The following is a 20363-nucleotide window of genomic DNA, read 5'->3' on the forward strand; positions in this document are numbered from 1 at the left end:
ATGGCCATCATGCACCTTTGGAACGTGCTTGGCACATTACAGAGGCCAAACGACATGCAGCGAAAAGCAAATGTCTCATATGGGCAGGTGAATGTGGTCTTGTCTTGATCTTCTAGAGCTATCATAATTTGGTTGTATCCGGCATAATCATTTAGGAATCAGTAAAAATCATTTCCAGCTCGACAGTCTAGCATTTGGTCAATGAATGGCAGAGGAATGATCTTTCTTTGTGGCTGCATTCAGCTTGCGGTAGTCCATGCAAATGCACGATCCAGTGATGGTTCTTTATGGTATTAATTCGTTGTGTTCATTCGGGACTACGGTCATGCCGCTCTTCTTCGGCACACACTGCATGGGGCTGACCCACGTGCTATCTACTATAGGATAGATAATGCCCTCATCTAGCCATTTAATGATCTCCTTCTTGACGACCTCCTTCATCGCAGAGTTGAGTCTGTGTTAATGTTCAATTGTTGCTTTATGGTCATCTTCAAGACGAATGTGGTGCATGCAGTACGTAGGACTAATTCCTTTAATGTCGGCAAGTGTCAAGCCAATTGCTCGCATATGCATTCCTTAGAATGCTCATCAACGCATTCTCTTGGTCTTTGTTGAGTGCAGAGGAAATGATAACTGGCAGCTTCTCATTCTGCCCCAAAAATGCGTACTTTAAATGGGTTGGTAGGGTCTTCAATTCAAGTGTTGGTGGCTCCACTAGGGAACGTTGCATTGTTTTTCTTTGATCTGTTTCTGTTGGTTCTACTTCTTGCTTTGCGATCATCTCTTCTTCCTTGTTTTTTTTGTTATGATCGCATTACAGGCAACAACGGATGCACTGACATCCTCTTCTTCATTCTTTTCATTAAACTTTTCTTCTTCAATCAAATTCTAGTCATCATCTGAATCATGCAGGTCTTCTTCATTCGGAAACTTCATGGCACAAATTATGTTAAATTTGAGCTTTTGTCCGTTGATGCTCAAAGTGATCTCCCCTTTATGCACATCAATTTGAGCACGACCCGTTGATAGAAAAGGTCGCCCCAGAATGATGGGCACATCTTTGTCGGCCTCGTAGTCTAAAATGATGAAGTCAGCTGGCAGGATAAATTTGTCAATGGTTATTAGCACATCCTTCACCTTTCCCACTGGATGTACCAGAGATTTGTCGACCAGTTGGAGAGTCACTATTGGGAGCACAAGTTGCCCCACGTTCAGCTGTCTAAAGATTGACAGAGGCATCAAATTTATATTGGCTCCCAAGTCACATAGGGCTTGCCCGATGTACAATCCTCCTATGGAGCAAGGAATGGTAAAGCTCCCAGGATCGCTCATCTTCGGTGGAATTATTGATTTGGAACTTTGCGTTAATGCCACCGTGGCAAATTTTCCAGCTCCTCTCTTTTTAGTTACCATATCCTTCAGAAACTTTGCATAGGCGGGCATTTCCTCAATCGCTTCACTGAAAGGAATGTTAACATGTAATTGCTTTAACATAGATAAGAAGCGTTGGTACTATACCTCTTAATTCTTTTTCTTCCTTAGTCTTTGCGGGAAAATGGGTAACTGAACTTTCATGGTTTCCGTTTCAGTTGGCTTTGAGGTCGACGCAACCTCCGGTTCTATGGCTTTTTTTTCTCTTTCTTCTTCTTGCGTCACCGCAATCTCAGGTTCAACCGCAATGGAAGTTGTTTGACTAAGCTCCTTCTTTTCTCCCTCCACAGTCTTCCCACTTTGCAATGTCACAACCTGACATTGCTCTTTACATGATCCCCCCGGGGTGCGTGGAAGTTCAGTTGAACTTGGCAGAGCCCCCTGCGGTCTACTCTTCAGCTCACTCGCAATCTGGTCCGTCTGTAATTCTAGATTGCAGGTGGACATAGCCTGACTTTGAAGCACCGTTTCGTTTTTCTCTATGTATTGCTTCAGTAGGCTTTCCAAAGAAGAGGATTGCGGTAGTTGTGAGCTACTTGCTTGATTGCTCGTTTGACCGTTGTTACGTGGGAAGAATCCTGGTGGCCCTTCTTTCTACGCCACAGGTTGGAAATTCTGTTGTTGATTCTTCCAAGAAAAATTGGGGTGGTTTCTCCACCCAGGGTTTTAGGTGTTCAAAAAGGGGTTATTCTTTACAAAGTAAACAGATTGTGGATTTTGCGGGCAATCTTCCATCGCATGCCCATCACTGCAAGTCGCACACCTTACGGTGTTTTGACTGATTGCATTGATTTGCCCATTTTGCAGTGTTGGGCTGCTGTTCGCAATTCCTTGTATTATGTTCATCATTGTGGTTATCTGGTTTTGTAGTGAGGCAATAGCACTATTATTTGCGTCATTGTCTTTGAGTCTCAATCTCTGGTCACTCTCTCTCCAATCTTCATGGTTCTTGGAGATGCGATCCAAGATATTCTTCGCCTCATCATACGTTTTATCAAGCAGACCACCAGTGACTGCCGCATTGGCAGCGATCTGCGAAGCAGGATTCAAACCATGATAGAAAATCTCCATTTGAAGGCAGTCTGGCAACCCATTGTGTGGACAGTTCCGGACCAACCTCTTAAACCTCGCCCAAGCATCGCTAAGCGATTCGTCCATGTCTTGTTCAAAATTTGTGATAAGTCTCTTTCGTTTGGCATTCTCAGTAGGTGGAAAATACTTCTTCATAAACTTTTCCACGACCCGTTCCCAAGAAGTGATCTCTCCGGCTCGAGAGAATATGCCCATTTCCTAGCCTGATCACAGAGAGAAAATGGGAACAACGTTAGTCGAACCTCTTCGGTAGAGATGTTCGGGAACACAAAAGTATTGCAGATTTCAATAAAGCTTGGGAGGTGAGCGTACAGGTCTTCGCCACGCCTTCCTCCGAATTGACCTGCAGTCTAGATCATCTGTAGCATCACCGGCTTCATTTCAAATCGGATTCCGTCGAGGATAGGCCTCATGATTCCTGGGGAGAAATCATAGAGGTTTCGCGATGCATAGTCCCTAATGGGTCTATTCCGATCATTTGCCAACAGAATTGGATTCGCCATGACATTGTTATCACTTGGTGCTCCATTTCCAGGCTACTCCGCCATCTCTTCTTTATCTGACTGTGGTTGCTGTTGGCGGTCTCTCAATCTCCTTCTAAATGTCTTCTCAATATCCGGGTCGTAATTCACCAGAGATTGAGAGTCTGCAAAGAAATTAGAAAAATTACCGTTAGCAAACTATTTTGCCGAAGTCTCCGGCAACGGCGCCAAAAACTTGATGCTTAGTTTTATGAAGTGGAAATTTGGATGATATACGTTGATAAAATTGCATTGTGCACTCAAGTTTCCTCAGCGGAATCCAAGTGTAAATTCCTCTGAGTTTCCTGGTAAGTCTAGGGTCGAACACAGGGACTTGTGAAAACAGATTGCATTGGTAATTTTTTTGAAAGCTTTGCGGTAACCAGATAAATAAATTGTTGGTTTTTCGTTGATTGCGTTAACGAGAAAATAAACAAATGCGGCGAATTTGAGAAAAGGCAGTTGTGTGATAGATGCAATGAGTATGCGATGAACGGGTTGAGAAGATCTTTAGCTAGCGTTACTTAGGAATGCGTCAGACTATGCGACCATGTTACAACCATGCACAGGAAGTCATTTTCCAATGCAAATGCAATGCTCCCAAGTCTAGGACGCATGTGTTGAATGCAAAAGTGTCCATAGAGCTTATCCCTAAGTCTCTACTTTTGTCCTATGCGATGATGAAAAATGCATAAAAGCAAGGTAACCGCATACAATCATATCCTATCTCTAGGATGCATGCGATGCGTTGATAACAAATAGTGCTCATTTCTAAGCTCCTATCTCTTGATTATGCGTTCTAACTTGGCTCTTCCGAGCCTAGATTCTAACTTGACCTTCCCAAGTCTAGATCCTGTCTTTATACTACCCTCCCGAGTATCTCTAATGGACAAATGAAGCATACATAATACAAGATAATCGCATAGCATGAAGATTCCCTAATTGTGCTAGCTAAATGCTTCTCAACCCATTCAACTGGTTTAGCTACTCATGCGTAAATAACAGAGAGTGAATGTAAGACCCTAACACTAAATCTAAAGTGGGAGGTTAAATAGAAAAATCCTAAGTAAGGATAGTGGGGCAAAGGGAGAAAAACATAAAAAATTATCCAAAAAGGTGACTAAAAATCTAAATGCCTATGAAGGGCTTAAAACATGTTGGATGCAAGAAGGCATGGGAGATGGAAGCAAAAAAACTTGAAAAATGGCTAAGGGTTTCATACAACCAACGGAAAGGCATACATGAGCCATGCGGACATGGGCAGGAAGCATGCTAGGCGTGCAGGCCATGCGTTGAAGCCAAGCGCATAGGCCATGCGCCAAGTGTCACAATCGCTCTTTCAGAAGCTTCTCTTAGCGATTGTGCGGCACTTGTTCCCGCTCACGAACAAGCCAGCCAACTCGATTACGGACTGCCGACGGCACACCGAGTGCCTCTTGCAACCTCCACCCCCGTTTTAGGGAAAACGGTTTTAGAAAACGGGTTTGGAGAAAAGGTTTTCGTAAGAAGATTTGTGAGTGTGAATAAAGAAAGAAAGATTGTAGTAGACTAGAAAGCAATAAGCAACAACAACGGCTTTATAGAGTACTACTCCGGGTATGAGGAAATGATGGTTAGTCTTATCCCCATATAGTGCATTCTGAACAAAAAGCCAACTGGCGCCCTTGCATATGCAAAAGGGCGAGTGGTCACTTACAATGAAAATGTAAAGAAAGCAAGCTAACTAAACTAATACAATACAGGACATGAAAATATGCTAGAAGGGGGTTGGATTGGGCATGCGGCCATGGGCAACAGGCCCTGGACAAGCATGACCGTTACATTCTCCCCCACTTAATTGGTTGACGTCCCCGTCAACCGACCTTGTTCAAAACCTGCGATGGCCGAAGCCGCATTCTTCAAGTTTTCGGCCTGCTCCCAACTGATCTCTTCATCGGGGAGATCCTTCCATTTCACCAAGAACTCTGTCAGTTCTCGTCTGGGTCTTCCACTGCGGCGCGTACGTTTACCCAAGATTTGTGCAACTTCTTTCTCAGCAAAACTCTTCATCGTGACTGATGGGCGCCTTAGCATGTTCCGCTGTCCATCCTCGGGTTCGGGATGATAGGGCTTCAGGAGGTTCACACCGATGACCGAATGAATCTTCATCCATGAGGGTAACTGAACCCTATATGAGGTTCTCCCGACCTTCTCAATTACCTCCACTGGACCTTCGTATTTCCTTACTAGCCGTTGGTCTCTCTGGCCTCGGAACTGAAACTGTCCCGGTCGTAGCTTGATCAGGACCTTGTCCCCAGCTTGAAACTCAAGGGCCCTCTGCTTCTTACCAGCCCATTTCTTCACTCTCCTTGATGCTCTTTCTAGGTAGGCGCGAGCTATCTCAGGGGTTTTGCTCCACTCTTTAGTGAAGTTATGTGTCTGAGGACTTTTGCCTGCATAAGGGTGGTCCACCAAGTGTGGCCTGAGTGGCTGTCTGTCGCACACTTCGAGGGCCGCCTTTCCGACCGCGGAACTCTGCTGGATATCGAAGCTAAGCTGAGTCATACCTAACAACTCGTCTGACTGTTTTCGACGCCCAGCCAATTCGGGCGGGGCCATCTGATATACCTTCCTGGCAGGCGGCTTTGCCCCTGGCAACAACTCGACCTCATGGTCAATCCCCCTTCGTGGGGGTAGGGACTTGGGCAAGCTTCTCGGCCTGACGTCTCGATACTCTTCCAAGACAAATAGGTCGTCTTGGGGGATCTCCTCCTCAGTGGACTCAACCGATTCTACTGGGATGGTCATGAACGTGGGTTCGTCGTGGGCCGGGCCCCTCTTCAATTGGAGGGCTGAGATCATTCTCACTCCATTTGGCCGCTTGATACTTGCTTGGACTACGGTCGGTGTAGATCCGGTAATGACTAAGCATTTGGCGAGGGGCACTGGTATGACTTTATGTTCAAGTAGGAATTCCATCCCCAGTACCACATCAAAATCATCCATCTTGACAATCACGAAGTCGACGAGGCCCTTCCAGTCTCCTAACTTTACCGGAGTTCTCTTCGCTATCCCCGAAATCGGTAGGGCTGCGGAATTCACAGCTTTCATCTTTCCTGCATCTCTTTCCCAATTCAAGTTCAGGCGGCGAGCTTCCGTTTCCGCCATGAAGTTATGGGTAGCCCCAGAGTCAACCATAGTGGTTTTGGCCGATCTTTGGTTGACCCAAGCGTCCACATACATGAGACCTTTCTCTAGTGGCTCCGTCGCCTTTCCCATATTCTTCTGGAGTGCAGACAGAAATTTCAATGCCCCCATCCTGGGATTCTCAATTTCTGCCGCTGGCTCGGTTACCGTCTCCTCTAGTTCGGCCTCGTTTCCGGAGGTAGAGGCTAATGTGGCTTGAAAAGCACTAAACGCGGTTTGATTTGGACATTCACGCGCTCTGTGTGGCCCTCTACATATGAAACAAGACAGGGGGCGATTGTAATTGTTATGCTGTTGTGGCGGCCCCCGCCAGTTGTTTCCTGATCTCGGTTGGGATGATTTACGGTCCCCCCCTGTGTTCTTGTCTCCTCCCCCAGGCCTGGGAGGGCTGGAACGGCTGTTTCTGTTTTCCTCATTTGAGGAAGTTGATTGCTTCCTCACATCTTGTGAGTCAGTGCTAAGGTCGTATAGTCGTTCAGCTGCCGCATAGGCAGAGGGGAGATTCTGTACTCTCTGTTCATATAGTTTTGCTTTTGCCCACGGTTTCAGCCCCTCCACAAAGCAAAAGACCTTGTCTTTTTCGGACATATCTCGTATGTCCAACATGAGTCCTGCAAACTGTTTTACGTAGTCCCTGATGTTACTTGTTTGCTTTAGCTCTCTGAGTTTTCGTCGAGCCAAGATCTCAACATTTTCAGGGAAGAACTGCGAACGAAGTTCTTGTTTCAATCTATCCCAAGTATCAATAGTGCAACGTCCTTCCTGTATGTCTGTAAATCGTGATCTCCACCACAGTTTTGCATCTTCAATTAGATGCATCGTTGCTATTGTGACTTTCGACTCTTCAGCCACTGTGTTCGTCGCCTTGAAGTATTGCTCAAGGTCGAAGATAAAATTTTCCAGGGCTTTCGCTTCTCGCACCCCACAGAAGGGTTTTGGTTCTGGGATTTTTATTCGGCTTACTGCCCCTGCGCCCCCAGGTGGGGCTTGGTTCCCTACCGCTCGGATGGTGAGATTCACCCTCGCACTCACATCCGCTATCTCGGCTCTGACGACATCCAGGGCCGATCGAAAGTCTTCAGATAGGTCGGTTACCATCTGAAGTATTGCTTTTTGGGAGCTGTCCAGCTCTTCGACACGCTCCTCTATGTGGGCAACAGAACCCGAGGAGCTATCGCCTCGTTCAAAGTTGCCGGACCGTACTGTTTTGGTCTCGAGGGTCTCTACCCTCATCATCAATTCTCTGACGGGTAATCCGTCTAGGCGGCCAACCACCGCATCAATTCCATCGGCTTTCTCGGCAACTTCTTGTAGCCGAGTCTCAAGGAAACGAACATTATCTGGGACCTCTCTCAGGTAGAGCATTTGTTCTTCTATCTCTACCAATCTGTCCACATGGGACTTGTTCAAGTTCTTCGTCGCCGACATGATCACTGATCTTCCCTCTATAAGCCAACCTGGCTCTGATACCAACTGTCACAATCGCTCTTTCAGAAGCTTCTCTTAGCGATTGTGCGGCACTTGTTCCCGCTCACGAACAAGCCAGCCAACTCGATTACGGACTGCCGACGGCACACCGAGTGCCTCTTGCAACCTCCACCCCCGTTTTAGGGAAAACGGTTTTAGAAAACGGGTTTGGAGAAAAGGTTTTCGTAAGAAGATTTGTGAGTGTGAATAAAGAAAGAAAGATTGTAGTAGACTAGAAAGCAATAAGCAACAACAACGGCTTTATAGAGTACTACTCCGGGTATGAGGAAATGATGGTTAGTCTTATCCCCATATAGTGCATTCTGAACAAAAAGCCAACTGGCGCCCTTGCATATGCAAAAGGGCGAGTGGTCACTTACAATGAAAATGTAAAGAAAGCAAGCTAACTAAACTAATACAATACAGGACATGAAAATATGCTAGAAGGGGGTTGGATTGGGCATGCGGCCATGGGCAACAGGCCCTGGACAAGCATGACCGTTACACCAAGCACGCAGCCCTGCATCAAGGACAAGCGCACAGGCCGTGCGTCAAGCGTGCAACCCATGTGTCGATGTGTATGCTAAACACCTTGCTTATGCGTCGAACGGGCAAGCAGGCAAGCAGGCAAGCCATCCTATGCATCGAAGCGCTGCCAAGTCTGCCGAGCAGCCATGGCAAAACATGAGGAAGCCCCTTGAATGGGACGCGGTTGAATGACATTGGACTTGCTAGCTCGACACTCCCTACATGGCAAAACAAACGATCGAAAAACACTCCATCCCAACCATGATGATTCATCTCCTTCCTCCTTTATCCTTTGACTTCCCCTTCTGATACTGTTGTTTCTTACCATGTATGGCGATAATCTCTGTCCATCATCAGGCACACGAGGACCAAACTCGAATCCATGGTCGACCGCTTTGATCTTCTTGTCTAGTGTTCTAGCAGGACCCGAATTGGGTTGTCCTCGGTCTTTGGAGTTCAAGTAGCCAGAAAAAAGGAGAGAGGTGACCCAATTACTTGTGTTACTCATATTAGGCTTCTCTCTGTGGATTCCCATGGCTGAGTCCCTATAATTCAATTTATGTCTCTCTTTATATAATACACTTGAATAAGTTGTTTATTCACTTGTAATTTGATTATAAACAAATATCTTAGTCTATTATGGTATTATATTTAGGAAATGGAAGTATGTCTTTCTCTCTCTACCACCGTCTTCGACTTGGTAAGCAAAACTTTTCATGGTGGATATATCAGAGTTTTGGATAATATTATTAATTATGCAGCTTCAATCTAATTGGACATGTTAGGTGAATAAACCAAAGATTGGGCTTTGGAATCTGAAAGACGTAACGAAGCATTTTGGACTACAATAATGCCTTCTCTCTTCGCTGAGGCCGTGTCATTTGATTATATTCATTATTATTTACCTAAATCGTAATGAAATATGGAACCAACAACTAAATCCATAATCAACAATTACAATTCGATTGTATAGTTAAAGATAATCAATCTAATTGTATTTGAAAATTGACTTTTACTATTACAAATATTGTTACACTTGTTGTAGGAGAATTTTGAATCAACCACAAATATTGTTGCCTATTGATAATAACAGTAACGATAAGAAGAGAATTATAGCAAACAATATAAATAAACCTCACTAGTAATCAAATTATATTTACAAAATACCTTATATTTACAAAATACCTAAGTAAATGTGATAGATTCTTGGTAATGAGACCAATCTGGTAAAGCCTAAGTTCTACTTTATTGGCTGCCTATTGGGTTTTCGTTTTAATACAGATATAACATTATATGATATTTGGCTACTTAGAATTACAAACTATTTTAATTTGTATTTGCAGTGGAGGGCCTCTATATATCCTATATTACATATATATTTAAGTTTAGATCACCACCAAGTGGTTTTACCTGAGGAATAGGACAAGCCCCAACTTTTCTGTGGCTTTTGTATCCTCTCTCTCTGTGAAGCCTGTTTTACCAAGTCTCCTCCTTCATCCTCGCCACTTTTCACCTATATATACATACATACACACATACACACATACACATATATATATAGATATAAGCAAGAGCAGATTGCAAACTACTTCACAAATCAAATCTAGAAGTAATTAAAAGAAAGAGAAGTATGCTTGAGAAGCTTTGGGATGATGTTGTGGCTGGACCTCAGCCAGACCACGGCCTTGGAAGACTCAGGAGAATCGCCACCGGCATCACAGGTAACATTTTTCCCCAAATCACATACAAAAAGGAAAAAAAAAAAAAGGTAAATCAAATGCATTGATATTCTAATTTCCATGCACTTAATCGATTCGGTTCAAGATACGGGAGAAGGACGAAAGTATCAGAGATCGCTGTCGATGCCGGCGAGCCCTGAAACCCCATCATCTCCGGCATCACCGCGTACGGCGGACAATGTGTGGAGGAGTGTGTTCAACCCTGGTAGCAATCTGGCCACCAAGTCTATCGGCTCCAATGTTTTCGACAAGCCTCAACCCAATTCCCCCAGCGTTTATGACTGGTAATCAATCAATATTCATCGTTGCATTTTTCACTTTTTCTATATATGAAACATGGTTTCATTTTCTTCACAGGCTTTACAGTGAAGGCACCAGGAGCAAGCACCGTTGAAGCTCCACTGACCGATGGTTGCATGTAAATACGTGCCATCGCCGATGTGTTGCCACGTGTCAAGCTAAAATTTTTGTCTTTTTATAATGACCTTAGCATTATCCTTAATAAAAGCAACTTTTGCAATAAGTTGCTCCCCTCTTTTGTAAGTTTTGCCTTTGCTGTGGTTAAATGATGCACTGTGGCATTCCTGATAATAACAAAATTTTGGCATTTTAATTCATGAATGAAACGTCTGGAAAATTTTGATTGCATGCAAATGATATAAACTCTAATAGTAGAAAAATTAACTATCAATTTCCATATATTACAATGAAATGGCGAGGGAAATAAAATTAGACTGCCTAATAAATATTTGAATAATTACGAACTAAGCAATAGAAAGTGAGCTGTACTTGTTACCCACGATTGAAGAGCGTCCAAGTTTAGTAAATTTGTGGGACATTTAACATTATAATGTAAACTTTTTACATTTATTTTTTTAATGGAGACGTGGTATGCTTGTTCTTTCAAGTCGTCTTCAGTAGTCAGCCCAGCTGTGATTGGCGCTACTTCTTCTGATATGCCAGAAGCTGTGCATGGTGAACTTGGGATCAACGGTATTGATCAATCGGGGTTGGTATAGAAAAAAACAAGAACATAACTTCGATTATGTTGTGGGCTATAATGTGAAAATTTTAGGAAATTTTACCAGTTGGCCACGAGTGGAGCGGTGGGCTTTAAGCTCTGATAAGGTTTGTTGTCCCCTCAAAACTTGAAAATTATCTTCAATGGGATGTGGAATCAAGGATTTTGAAACTAAAACATCAATCGAGGTTGAAGGCTCGATTTTGGGGTTCAGTTCTTGTATCAAAAACATATCAATTTCATCAGCTTGAAATCCAGTCTGACGAGCAACGTACTGTGAGAGAGAGAGAGAGAGATAAAGACGTAAACTGGGGTGTGAAAATATTAACTGCATGAAGGGGATTTGAAGACGAAATGTAAATAATTACCTGACGGAGGTGTCCGATTAACAAGGTCGGCCGACAGCAGAGATAGGGTTGCTGCAAATTGGGAATTATTCTCTGATCATAGGAAAATAACAGCAGGCGGACTTCATGCTGAAACCAACATGTAATTGTTATCCTTTGGAATTGAAAGAACAGATGGACTCACAAATCAATGTTCCCCATTGAATGAAATTTACCTCCTCACAATTGTTGTCTGAAGTCTGGAGATATTCTACCAGTGCTGAAATGCGGTTGTTTTTGACATTCTTGCTACTGCCCACACTCATGCTGCCATGTCTCGTGTGTCTCGTGTGGCTGCGCATGCCCCCTTTGCCCCAAACAAGCTTTGAAGATGCACCCTGGATTTCTCTATTGACTTCTGAGTCATTGTCTTCGCTAGCTCCATCTGAACAGGCAGCTAAAGGAGGTTGGGAAAACTTGGCAGCTCCTTGTGTCCTGAATCCTTTTGATCTCCGCTCGGGCCTTTCGGCCATTTGTTCGTCAGAAGAAGAATCTTTTACTCCATCTTCTGTAGTTGGATCCTCATTATCATCAGATGCTTGAAATTCAGCATCATTTCTGTAGCTCCTTTTCCCTCTTGATTGGTTGTTCCTGTAGTTATTTCCCTGCAATCTTCTGATAGATGGAGGGCGTTTCTTGCTAACTGCTTCGGATTGTCTACGCAAGGTCTGAGCTATGGAAGCTTGGATCTGTCCGGATAAACGGAATATTAATTACCTTGAAGAATTAGAAGAAAATTCTGTATAATTTTACTTTGGACATTCATAACAACTATAATTCACACGTGTGAAGCAATGAACTGTTTGAATGAGAGTAACAAACAGACCATAGTTTTGGACGACTCATAATTTTTGTCAATTAATGCACCATATTCTCAAAGAAAAAAAAAATTATGAACAAGTGAGCTACTTTTTTCCCAAATTAACCGTTTCCTTTTATGCTTCATGGTTAATTAATATGTTCCCTCAAACTCCCATTGCTTTTGACTAAATTCCTCAGCATCTCGTACACCCAATTCAGGAAAAAACAACACAAGGAAATATTTCGTCTCACCTGCTTATTGCGGACTCTCTCTTCTTCTCGAAAAGCAAGCTCCTACAGAAGTGAAATAAACAAAATAACTTCAGTTCACAGAACATAAATGCACACCCGAATGGAAAAGTACTTAGCTTGATGAATCAGGCAAATCATACATCTTCTTCATACTTCTCAATATCTGGATATAAAGCAGCAATTAATGAATCATAATTTGGATCATCTCTCAGTGAGCGGCGGCTAGCGCAATGAGTGCGGCAGGCGGGACATTCATTGTTGCTGCAAAATATATCAATTATGAGGCTCAGAAATGAACAAAGGATTGTTTCATAAGTCAAACACTAAACCACCATCTTTTTGTTTTTTATGTAAAGGATCAGGTAAGTGCATACCCTAGACGCATAGATTTGTCTATGCATTCTCTGCAGAAGCGATGCAAGCACTCCATCACTGTTCTTGTTTTCCGGATAATCCCTGCACACCCAAAGAATTGTTGGTTTCACATTATTTATAATCACGAAACAAACAATGTATATTTTTTTATGTAGTAATTTCTTGCATGAATGACATTAATATGGGGGAAAGTAACCATTTTTGTTTGGATTGCTTGTGTTTTTCATGTTTTGCATGCACAACTAGAGTGAATAAAATGCATCCTATCTTTCTTACAGAATTAGGTATAAACTAAAGTGTGTCTTTCACCTTAGAATTGCATCAAAACCCAGACACGTTTCAGAAAACACTGTTTAAAAATGAAAGTATCAACTATCAAGTGCAAGTTTAATACAGCAGCAAAGCAATTCGACCTTCATACCAAATGCCCCATTCCAATTCAAATTACAAAGATAAAAAATAACACATGAAACATCTTAAGCAATGTACGAAAGAAGATATAACTTTAGGATATTGATCGTAACATGAATGAAATACACAGAAACTGATATCCACACTTTCGCTTCAATATAATTCATATTTAACTAGAAAATATAAATGCAATAGTTGATTAGCAATAGAGAATCCAGTCATCAAGAATAACAAGTACAAAACAAAGAGTTAACATAAATCATACCCAAGCAGATTGGACATTGAACTTCTTTGCGAATATCCGAAAGTTTTACTATGATAAATCTGCACATATGAAAAATAGAGGACAGTAGTCATGGCCGAAATGGATCAAACAAGCGAAACACGATTCGATCTATGTTTGTTGCATGATAAACACTTGTTGCCAACACAGAATCAAAAATGAACGAAACCACCATTAACCGCTACCAAATGCCCTGGACAACAACCTTACGTACATATACACAATAATAGATATATTTGTTCGGAGAATCAGCCGCAGCTATGGCGGTGCCGAGAAAATTGGGGAACCCCAACTCCACCAACCTTTCTCAGAAAACGGCCGAGCGCGTTCTTATGAGCAGAAAAAGAAACTCATGGCACAAACTATTGGCAAGCCACGGTAGCACTGTAAATCGGCGTGGCTTATACCAAAAGATGGCAGTAGATTCAAGTAAACAAACATATTCACGAAGCAAACCAAAAAGATCCTAAAATCAAATCTAATCATAAAGCATGAAACAATTATACGGTGCAGGGACAACGTAATAATCAATTGATAATAAAACAGATGAAGGAAACTCAAAGATGAAAACGCGTGGAAGTAGTGAAGTAGAAGACGTACTTGTCTTTCTCTCCATTACTGGACGACGACGGGCTCCGATCGGATTCTAAAGAAGCAGCAGAAAATAAAGCAAAGAAACAAAAAGAAAATCACGAACTTAGAAAATTCGAAGGAAGGCAAGTAATGCAGAAAAAAATCAGAAGAAATCTTTCCTGCTTCGTTCAAAATACATATAAACGAAGTCGGAACAAAACATACCGTCTGCATCTTCATCTTCAGGGCAAGCAATAGAGCAATCACGGTCTAGTTTGAGAGGATCATCCTCAGATGACTCCGGAGCGCGCTTTTGTGCTGGCATTGCTTTCGTCTAAAGCAGAATTTCGAGTCGTGGAGGAAAAAACGGAAAAAGAAGGTTACAGAGTTGAGGCTAATTGAGGTGGCGGAGACGGTGGAGTTGTGTAAGATCACAGTCGATGATGAAACCGGCGACTGCGGTGGAGGTGGGCGACGGCTTGTGCCCGACCTTCACCAGCAAAGACTCTGGGCTTGGGGAAATTGATTGGTCTACAAACTGGCTTTCGTTAAATTAAACTTTGTTTTATATTATGAGCAGGCTGCAAGTAATATAATATGCTCCCATCTTCCTATCTACATAAAAAAAATATAATTTTTTTATATTTTTTTAAGGAAAAATTTGCCATGTGTCAACTTTTAATTAGGTGTGAATAGATACCGGCGCTGCACCTAAATTTTTTCCCTATATTATTGTCATTTTGCATTTTGTTATGATATTTTCCCCTTTTTCTTCATTCTGTAAGTATATTTGTGCTTTGAATAGACCAAAATTATTGGATACTCGATTCACCGACCCGACTCTAATTTCTAAAAAGTTATTGCTTTTTGTATTATTATTTTGGAATATGATTGTTTTTTAGAAGGACAATATGATTGTAACTCTCAGAAATCATGACAATAAAATTTTCTAGTTATTAGAATATTAACGTGTTGAAAATTATTTAGTTTTAGGTTGATAAGTTAAGCAAATATCTTAATCATATTACATGGGTCGAGTGAATTTCTATCTAGGTATGCGTCTTTAGATTGTTGTTGTATATTCAGCTCCTGACTATAGACTCCTTATTGTTTGATCCAATATTGACATAGGAGGATGAGAGGGAAATGACCATTCTTCAAGGTTAAGCTACCTTACCATACCGACTAAGCAAGTGAGATGGGTAGATCACCTAAATTGAGTGGGAGAAAGAAAGAAAACTATTGCACAAACCCTTTATTCGCCCTTCACTTAAGTTCATAGGGATGACTTCTCGTCTTCATTAGGGGTGTACATGGATTGGGTTGAAGGTATTTTTAGGACCAATTAGAAAATTCGAGTTGGTTGGGTTGATAACCCAAATGACCTAAATAAGGTTTTTAACCCAACCCAACTCTTAAAATTTGGATTGGGTTTGGTTGAGTTTTCGGGTTATAACTTATTTTTTCTTTTTAATTAAAAATATATAAATTTATATAACTAATAACTCAAATCTCATAAAATTCAAATGTTAAATACCAAATATCTATTATTTATTACAAACTCTAAACAAAAACAAATATCATAATTATTTTTTTAAAAAATCACAAATTAATTAATACAAACTAATCAAACTTTAAACAAAGATGTAAAATTCGGGTTGGGTTGGATCAACTCAAATATTTTTTAGCCAACTCACGGCCCAACTCAGTCCAACAAAAGTAGAAAAAGTTGAACCAACCCAACCTCTATATTTTGAGTTGAGGGATTATTTGAATACCCCTAGTCTCCATCTTTGCTTCTATTTTATTTTTGTTTCTGTAAAATTTTTAATTTAATTCTGTCGACCAAAGTAGATATTTTACGAAGCTCCTTGATTTAGTTTTCTTAAGAATAAATCACTAAAATAGATGATTTTTGTTCCAAAAAAAACATTTTAATCGTTAATTGTCCATATAAAAAACTCATTTCAAGAGAAAAATCTTGAACATTTTAATAAAAACTAAATATATTCCAAATCCATTTCAAATTGTGCAATTGTGATGTTTAAAAGTTTAAATTCAAATATTACAATATAGTCTCAAATTATTTAAAGTTAAAAAAATATATGAAGTATATGTCATCAACCAAAAAATTATTAAGTTTAAATATTACAAAATCTCTTAAATAGTTCAAACATATGTAATAATAACAATTAATCGGGGTGAGAAACAAAGAAAGGATGGAGAATGTGTTCTCTGTCTCTATCTTCATATGGTTAACGGAGAAAGAATTTACCTACACTTCCTCCCTCACTCATCATGTAAACAAGGATTTCATGCCCTATTATGGGCATGTCCCTATCGGGCCCATAAGGGCAAGAAAAATGAACATTCTTAATTATTATATGTATTACTTGTGTTTTTTAACCAAAGCACATTAGGACCATCATGCTCAAATAACCTAAAAGGATAAGAAAACCCTATGGGCTTCTCAAAACGAGGTCGAGCAACACTGATGACTACCTGATAAGGAAAGGAACTCCTTGAGCTAAGCACAAGATATAGAGTCCATCTATGTGATTTCGACCAACTAAACGAGGAACTAACACCATCTATGGTGGATGGCTAGAACGTATAAATACAAGACATCCTTTGTCCAATAATTAAAATGTATGAATAGAGAAATGCATCTCTCATTAAAGGTACATGGAGTTATCATGATTGAAGTCGATCTACGTTACTTACCTTTGATCTAATAATAACTTAATATAAGAGGTTGTTGGACATGATACCACACTAGTGTTATATTAACTTGCAAGAACAATAATCATCTAAGTCGATTGAAACGGTCAAACTAGTGCTTGGTTAGATTCACACATAATAATGTGTTTAATGTTGGGAATGACTTGAGCCAAGGCCCATAGCAAAAGTGAAGTGGAAAGGGAGGGAGTGTTGTCCCATATTAGAAAATTAAGCATTAACAAGAAGATATAACTTGTTGGAGTTGATGTCCTAAATCTCATATGTCTTGTAGTTTGTAAATACAAATCACATATCTAATCAAATAAGAGGTATTTTATTGACGTTTAAACTGCATTAATTCAATCTAGTAAACTAAGATCCAAGATTATTTTATGAAACTTAAACATGCATGTGGAGACATATAAGTGGATCAAGTTTAAGTGATAACCTAAATGATCTGTAGTAGATAGATAAGACTGGGTACCTTATCTTGGTGACACTATGAATACAACCCCTATATAAAGGTCTTGTATAAGACCGGACTACGAAATGACTAGTCTCTCTATATAACACCGTTACTAGAAGAGACTTACATTTCACTCTCATTGGCCTGGGAGGTGTTAGTTTATAGTTGGATTATAAACTGTTTGTTTAATAGAGAAATCAATGGTATCTAAGGAGTTAGAGGTAACTAAAGGGGTAAAACGATAATTAGACCCACCTATAGTTATGAGCGATTTGTAAAATGACTCACTATTGATTAGTTATATCCATGGATACAGAAATATATCTACAGTGTGAAGAGTGCACTATCGGTCTTTAGTGGAGTGACCAGTAGTTAATGAAGATTGCTTAATTTAATTAAAGAGTTTAATTAATTAATCTCATATCATTGGAGCTTCTAATCTGTAGGTCCATAAGGCCTTGTTAGCTCACTAAAGGATAAATAAGAGGAATGATTTGAATTGTTCAGGTCAATTGATGGAATAGCATTGAAATTAATATGATATGGTTAATTATAGATGTGATCTATAATTAAGAGAGAAATATTTGAATAAGATTGGTCAGATGCCAAATTCACCGTCACCTGTGAACTTGTGCCTATGTAAATGATATTTGTATGCACCGAACTAACTCTTTATACTAACTAGTAGTACAAGTAGCAAGTCTGGGGTTGAACCACAGAGAGCCGATTTGGATTCCTCGAAAATTGACGTTTGTAGGAAGTAACCAAGAGGGGGGTTTTGTGAAAATTGTGAAGTAAATTGCAAGAAAACGAAAAGTGCACGATGCAAACGGATGTGTGAATAATTAATTGAACAAAATACTTAGCTTGGGTAATTCTAGTTTAATTCGTTCCTTTTCAATTCTATCACAGACTAATCAAAAGATATGTGAGAATACTTGAATTAAAACTTAGCCCACTCGATTAGAATCCTAACTGGTAGTCTATAAAATCAAGTTAATTAAAGGAAAAGCGAGAATCCTCAACCAATCAATCAATCAATAGACATTAAGATCTAAGACAAAGCTAAGCCAAATAATTGATTTCCATCGTCTAACCAATTATTCGAGCAAGATTTATCTAAGTTAGAAAGTAAATGCTTGCTAAATAGAATCCCAATTTAACACAACAAACTAACTTAACCCTTGTTTCTAAGAGACGACTACCTAACGATTACAAATTAGGGCCAATCAAAGCAGTCAATTATACATGATAGCTAATTTGTCAGATTATCCCATATAAGACAATTGAAGAATATGCTCAAGATAAATTCTCATAAATTCATAACAAACTCATAGAGTTACATATCATGTCTCAAGAATCAAATTGGAACAAAACTAAACTAACAAACCCAAGCTAAGTTCTTACCCTTTAGCCATGGAACATCTTCAAAATCGATACAATGTTCAAAGGTGAAGAAATTATTACCAAATTCTGGTGAAAAGGTAGGCTAAAACCGAGCTGGAACAGAGTGGTGGCACTCAAAATTGAGTGTACGTGTTGTGATATAATCGGCGGACCTAAATGATCCTTTTATAAAACTGTTGTAGCATCACAACGCTAGGAAAAGTATTCCAACGCTGCGGTGCAAATTGGCCAAGCATCAGGTGACCGTCACAACACTGCCTCGATGTTGTGTTGCGTGTACGCTGAGGTTGAATGTCCATAAAATTACGTAGCATTGCAATGCTTTGGGAGAGCGTTGCAACATTACCTATTCTACCCGAGAGTGTTAGAGGTGCAACATTGACAAGCGGTGCAACAGTGGCATTGGGGCATCTCCGGAGCGTTGCAACGCTTGGGGCAGCGTTGCAACACTGGCCTACATCTGAGGATTTTGTTCAATAGCATTGAGCTAGTGTTGGACTTAGGTTTAATGAGAGCGTTGCAATGCTCGACAGGGCAACAACCTTCTTTCCTTCTTCATTTGATCATTTTAGCTCCTAACTTCATCATTTTAACGCCTTTTTATCCCCAACGTTTAATTTGACTGCTTGTATACTCGAGTCCTACTAAATAATCAATTTAACCAAATTAAGTGGCTAAAAAAACCCCGAGTTAAGTAGAAGAAGATAGCACATTTCTAGTGCTATCAAACACCCCCAACTTAAATCTTGATCGTCCTCGAGCAAGTTAAAATAAGCCATCATGCAAAAATAAACAGTTTGTCAAACTAGAATGTTCCTTACTCAAGCCTCAGTAGTCAACTAGAATTAATTTCACAATCAAATAGGTAATAAAAAAGAATTCCATCATTTCAAGAATGGTTTGAAAATTCGTTTTAAATTTTTTTATGCATGTTCAAGCTCAAAGTTATTTATTTTGAACAAGAGCGATCTTGAAATGGCCTTATGAATCTTCCATTTATTTTCCCCTACACTGTCGCGAAGGATCTGAAATTAGCTTTCCTAAATTCAAAGTGGTAATAACATCACAATGGATCGGTCAAAGTCTAATCATCCATTGCCCTTACTGCATGCTTTTCCTTCTCATTTTTTTATTATTATTTTTAAAATACAAAGGGAAAACTTAATCAAGGAAACCGACTTTCGTTTTGGCTTGCCCACATGGGTGTTATGCGAGTCATCCAACTACGGGCCAATTTTCCTTCAAAAGTACCTAAGCTTACTCATTTCCCTAGGATACTTTAGCTCAGAAGAAAATCACAGGTGTCATGGCTGCCCCAGGTTAATCATACCCTTAAAGAAGAGGAGTAGACCTTTATATATGCATATATGAAAATTCTCTCTCTTTTTTTTTTTACTAGGCGACGGTGATATCAATTGACTACATCTCAAAGCATGCATTACTAAATTAAATCGTGGTAAGACTAATATCTATCACGAAGGCCTATCAGAGTGACAACAAACTTATGGCTTCATAATTCAATTCTAAGCAAGCATACAGGGTCAAGATAGATATGCAAAGACCTTGGAGATGTAATAAAAAAAAATTAAGCAAAAATTTCAAAAATATCATGAAAATTATGAATCCTTTCATCCGACCTATTCTAATGCAAAAACGATTCGTACGAATGTGTCATACACTAGTCATCGCAAGGAACAAAATAG

At 40.2% G+C, this 20363-nt stretch overlaps 2 protein-coding genes across 4 annotated transcripts; one reads left to right on the forward strand and one right to left on the reverse strand.

The window, feature by feature from the left end:
• Positions 1–9800: 9800 nt before the first annotated feature.
• LOC120083251 (putative E3 ubiquitin-protein ligase RING1a) lies at positions 9801–14665 on the reverse strand. Of its 2 annotated transcripts, none has more exons than XM_039038923.2 (10): positions 14292–14635; positions 14094–14139; positions 13476–13534; positions 12799–12880; positions 12565–12685; positions 12425–12466; positions 11548–12060; positions 11354–11461; positions 11050–11259; positions 9801–10548 (listed from the first exon to the last, which is right to left on the reverse strand). In XM_039038923.2, the coding sequence occupies exons 1-10, from the start codon at positions 14389–14391 to the stop codon at positions 10423–10425; spliced, it is 1407 nt and encodes a 468-aa protein (XP_038894851.1). In that variant the 5' UTR covers positions 14392–14635; the 3' UTR covers positions 9801–10422. The 2 variants fall into 2 exon arrangements, with proteins under 2 accessions (XP_038894851.1, XP_038894853.1); XM_039038925.2 differs by lacking the exon at positions 9801–10548 and adding an exon at positions 10608–10930 and having other exon boundaries at positions 14292–14665.
• LOC120083253 (dormancy-associated protein 1-like) lies at positions 9810–10610 on the forward strand. Of its 2 annotated transcripts, none has more exons than XM_039038926.2 (3): positions 9810–9946; positions 10050–10248; positions 10322–10610. In XM_039038926.2, exons 1-3 carry the CDS (start codon positions 9856–9858, stop codon positions 10356–10358), a joined length of 327 nt encoding a protein of 108 aa, XP_038894854.2. In that variant the 5' UTR covers positions 9810–9855; the 3' UTR covers positions 10359–10610. The 2 variants fall into 2 exon arrangements, with proteins under 2 accessions (XP_038894854.2, XP_090172762.1); XM_090316636.1 differs by having other exon boundaries at positions 9856–9952; positions 10011–10248; positions 10322–10484.
• Positions 14666–20363: the final 5698 nt, after the last annotated feature.

This window comes from Benincasa hispida, chromosome 8, assembly GCF_027475165.1.
Source record: "Benincasa hispida cultivar pf3 chromosome 8, pf3_genome.v1.1, whole genome shotgun sequence".
Classification (NCBI taxonomy): domain Eukaryota; kingdom Viridiplantae; phylum Streptophyta; class Magnoliopsida; order Cucurbitales; family Cucurbitaceae; genus Benincasa; species Benincasa hispida.

Coding starts and splice junctions, on each gene's coding strand:
- LOC120083253 (XM_090316636.1), top strand. CDS start 9,856: ATGCTTGAGAAGCTTTGGGATGATGTTGTGGCTGGACCTCAGCCAGAC. Junction 9,953..10,010: donor CACCGGCATCACAGGTAACA/TTTTTCCCCAAA, acceptor TCAAATGCATTG/ATATTCTAATTTCCATGCAC. Junction 10,249..10,321: donor TCCCCCAGCGTTTATGACTG/GTAATCAATCAA, acceptor TTTTCTTCACAG/GCTTTACAGTGAAGGCACCA.
- LOC120083251 (XM_039038923.2), bottom strand. CDS start 14,391: ATGCCAGCACAAAAGCGCGCTCCGGAGTCATCTGAGGATGATCCTCTC. Junction 11,260..11,353: donor TAATCGGACACCTCCGTCAG/GTAATTATTTAC, acceptor TCTCTCTCACAG/TACGTTGCTCGTCAGACTGG. Junction 10,549..11,049: donor GCTCCACTCGTGGCCAACTG/GTAAAATTTCCT, acceptor TGTTATTATCAG/GAATGCCACAGTGCATCATT.